The 3,483-nt window shown below is 45.7% G+C and overlaps 2 protein-coding genes across 2 annotated transcripts in view; one reads left to right on the top strand and one right to left on the bottom strand.

The window, feature by feature from the left end:
* The window catches only part of LACBIDRAFT_312815 (uncharacterized protein), a gene marked incomplete at its 3' end in the record, with an annotated part of 2,150 nt that extends 1,800 nt beyond the window's left edge, over window positions 1-350 (bottom strand). Inside the window, exon 1 of the mRNA XM_001888385.1 lies at window positions 10-350. The remainder of the gene's footprint in view (window positions 1-9) is intronic.
* A 94-nt stretch (window positions 351-444) lies between these two features.
* LACBIDRAFT_333723 (uncharacterized protein) lies at window positions 445-2,990 on the top strand (the record flags this gene model as incomplete). Its single annotated transcript, XM_001888437.1, has 9 exons — window positions 445-627; window positions 755-1,105; window positions 1,154-1,253; window positions 1,320-1,387; window positions 1,434-1,799; window positions 2,138-2,251; window positions 2,306-2,413; window positions 2,493-2,895; window positions 2,950-2,990. The coding sequence occupies 9 exons, from the start codon at window positions 445-447 to the stop codon at window positions 2,988-2,990; spliced, it is 1,734 nt and encodes a 577-aa protein (XP_001888472.1).
* Window positions 2,991-3,483: the final 493 nt, after the last annotated feature.

The raw sequence follows: 3,483 nt of genomic DNA, 5'->3' as shown, positions 1-3,483 counted from the left end.
ACCTAACATAGTGAATGAAATATTTATTGAAATCACACAGGATTAATTATGAAAAAAGCAATGAAAGCGCCCAAAATTCCTAATGAAATATTCAATGAAAGTGCACACCATTAATTATGAAAAAGGCAATGAATACACCTAACCCAGTGAATGAAATACCTATTGAAAGCACACAGGTTTAATTATGAAAAGCACTCTGTGGCCTTGCCTATATCTTATGAAAAGAACATAGGTTTTATGAGAAAGAAAACACAGGACACATCTATGAAATGCCTTTCATAAAACTTGTGGACTTATACACACAGCTCTGCAGGCAATTGCCTTAGTTTTATCATAAAAGTGGTAGCCACCAGTCCATTGTTCTGGTCTAGATGTGCCGCTCACATACTATCTACTTAGTGGCTAAGGGGTCAGATCCACTGGCTGGCCTTCCGTTTCCCAGCGATGGTTGATGGTCCTGTACCAGCAAACCCGACTTGGATGGTTCTGATGAACGTTGCTATTCAGGAGATCATGCGTACCTTGGAGGTACCTCAAGATTGCTCGGACTGTGAAGAGGTGCTCAAGGAGATTGAAAAGGTGGTCCAGGACTCACTTGCGCGCGCACGTGCAGCTGGTAACCCAGAAGTTGAAATATTTCGTGCACCACTGAAGGCCTTGTAGTTATATTCTTAGCTCCACCGAACTTTTTGTCGTCGTTTCGTTACTTTACCAACATCTTAGTCCATTTGCTTTGTAAATGCTTCCATATTAGCCAGATGACAAAGCATCCCTCTCGACCCTTGATTTTCTCATGAGAGGCAAACGCAAGACACAGACGTTTGTTGTACTACGCGATGACTCTGACGACGAGATGCTCATTCCACATGCCCGTTCCTTCCACATCACCAGTGATGGTCTTCGCATCCAGCCGACCCCTGCATCCCCACGAAAAGGGACTTTGACTCGCGATTCCCCTCCTCCTCAGTACGATTGGAACCCAAGTGCCTTGCACGAAGAGGGTGTGGATGATATCCTAGCTCTTGATCAACCCGCTCAGGAAGAAGAAGTCGCGCCGGTTTCAGATGTTGCTGGAAAGGTCGCTGCAAAACGCTATCCAACCTCGGTACGTCTTTTTTCTCATGAGTTACGACGACTTACACTAGACTTACAGGATGCACCACTCCTTGATTGGGCCGGTCAAGGAAAGGGGGATCCTGGATTTAGGGATGAGTTCCTCTTGGAGATGTTGCGTCTGGAAGGTCGTGGCGATGGTCAGCTGCAGGGGTGCATGTCCTGCACCTCTGCTGATGGGCTTTATCGTTGTGAGGATTGCTTAGGGGGGGTACTCGAGTGTCGTAGCTGTTGCCTTCAGCGGCACCATTACCTGCCACTTCACATCATCCAGGTACGACTTCCACTTTTGTTGGATGATCTAGTGCTGACCCACGTAGGAATGGAACCAGACTTTCTTCCAAAAAACAACACTGAGGGATATGGGACTACGTGTGCAACTCGGGCACATGGGTTCCCCTTGCCTGGTCCCGAGGCCAGGTCACAAGGACTTTATAGTCCTTCATACAAACGGCTTACACTACGTCGCGGTCGATTTTTGTGGCTGTGACCACCGCATAACAAGTCGGCAACAACTACTCCGAGTCGAGTGGTATCCGGCAACTGTCCACTACCCACAGACTTGCGCCACTTTTCGCCTACTCGAGCTCTTCCACACAGTCACCCTTACTGGGAAGCTGTCAGCTCATGAATTCTACAAAGCGCTCGAGCATCTCACGGACAACACTAGCCTCAATGTTCCTAAGGTAAGCCGAGCCTTTGAATGTTTGGCGGAAAGTGATGTTTTCTTCCAGACACGTTACAAATCATTTATGCGTATGATACATGAGTTCCGCCATCTGAAACTGATGAAGCGCAACGGTCGGGGAGACATCAAGAATGGTCTCATTAGTACCAGTCACTTGGATTTGACCGTCCCTTGTCCTGCTTGTCCGATTCCCGGCATCAATCTGCAAAATGAATGGGAACAAGTTCCCAAAGAAATGAGGTATGACTTCCTGCCATCTTGGTCCTACTTATCTGACAATCTTACAAGTTTCTTTATACTTTAATCCTAGCCTTCGATGCGAACTTTTGATTGAAGAACCTGATGCGGTTGTCGATCAAGAAGGACCCTGGCTTACATACCGGAATGGCTTATTTCACCGACGACGAGCCATACTGCAAGCACATTTTGAAGTACACGACACAAAAGGATGTAAGCTCATTTCAATTCTCCCACATATGGTTTCTAATGAAATCCTTTTTTCAGATTAGCTCTTGCAGCAGATTCAGAACCTTGGCCCATGCTGAAACCAAATTTTCAGCGGGGCTGCGCTCAACAGGGGTCGGCATGGCTTTGTGCGCCCGTCACGAAATTGTAAGAAGCGGTGGAGTAGGCGATCTCCAGAAGGGAGAAAGGTTTGTCCACTTTGATTGTAACAATACGAAGCTAATAGAACACGATCACATATTGCAACATGGATTACATCCTGCTGTTGGGGCTCGCTCCCGTACTGGTCCTCGGCATTTTTATATCATATGACATCGCCTGCCAGTTCAAAGTTAATTTTTTTAACCACATGGAAGCTCTCCCCGACCACCTAAAATTACCCGATGGCGTTTCCACCAATTGGGGCATACCTAAGTGCCACTGCCCCATGCATAAACTACCATGTCAAGCACCGCATTCACTGGACTTCAAGCCAGGTGTGGGGCGAACTGATGGCGAGGGGATTGAGCGGAGTTGGGCCGAGATGAACCGAGTGGCCAATAGTACCAAGGAGATGGGCCCAGGATCTCGGCATGACACGCTTGATGACCATTTCGGTCACCATAATTGGAGGAAGTATGTCTCACTCGGTAAGTTTTGCCCGTTCATTATGAGGCTGTTTATTAACCTTCTTTCACCGTCAGGGACCACGTTACATTCCCGACTGCTGCTGGCCGTTCACTAGTGGCTAGCACTTTTATCATAAAAACAAGGTAACTGCCTATGGCTCCCTGTGTATCCATCCACACTCTTTATGATAGGGAATCATTCCTGTTACCATGTCTTTTCATTATCATAAAGCCTGCGCTTTTTTCATTAAATGGAGGCAAGGCCTTATTACCAATTTCATATCTTTACAAAGGCATATCATTGTGATTTTCATTACTTATCTGGCCAGTATCATTGGAAATTTCATTAATTATCTGGTGAGTATCATTGCGATTTTCAATGGTTACTTTGGCAATATCATTGGAAATTTCATTAGCTACTTGGGCGACATCATTGCGATTTTCATTAGTTACTTGGGCAATATCATTGGCAATATCATTAGTTACTTGGGCAATATCATTGGAAATTTCATTAGCTACTTGGGCGACATCATTGCGATTTTCATTAGTTACTTGGGCAATATCATTTGGAAATTTCATTAGCTACTTGGGTAACATCATTGCGATTTC

This window comes from Laccaria bicolor, genomic scaffold (assembly GCF_000143565.1).
Source record: "Laccaria bicolor S238N-H82 LACBIscaffold_55 genomic scaffold, whole genome shotgun sequence".
In the NCBI taxonomy this organism is placed as follows: domain Eukaryota; kingdom Fungi; phylum Basidiomycota; class Agaricomycetes; order Agaricales; family Hydnangiaceae; genus Laccaria; species Laccaria bicolor.
Note: the sequence above shows the minus strand (reverse complement) of the source record. Positions and strands in the feature narration are given on the sequence as shown.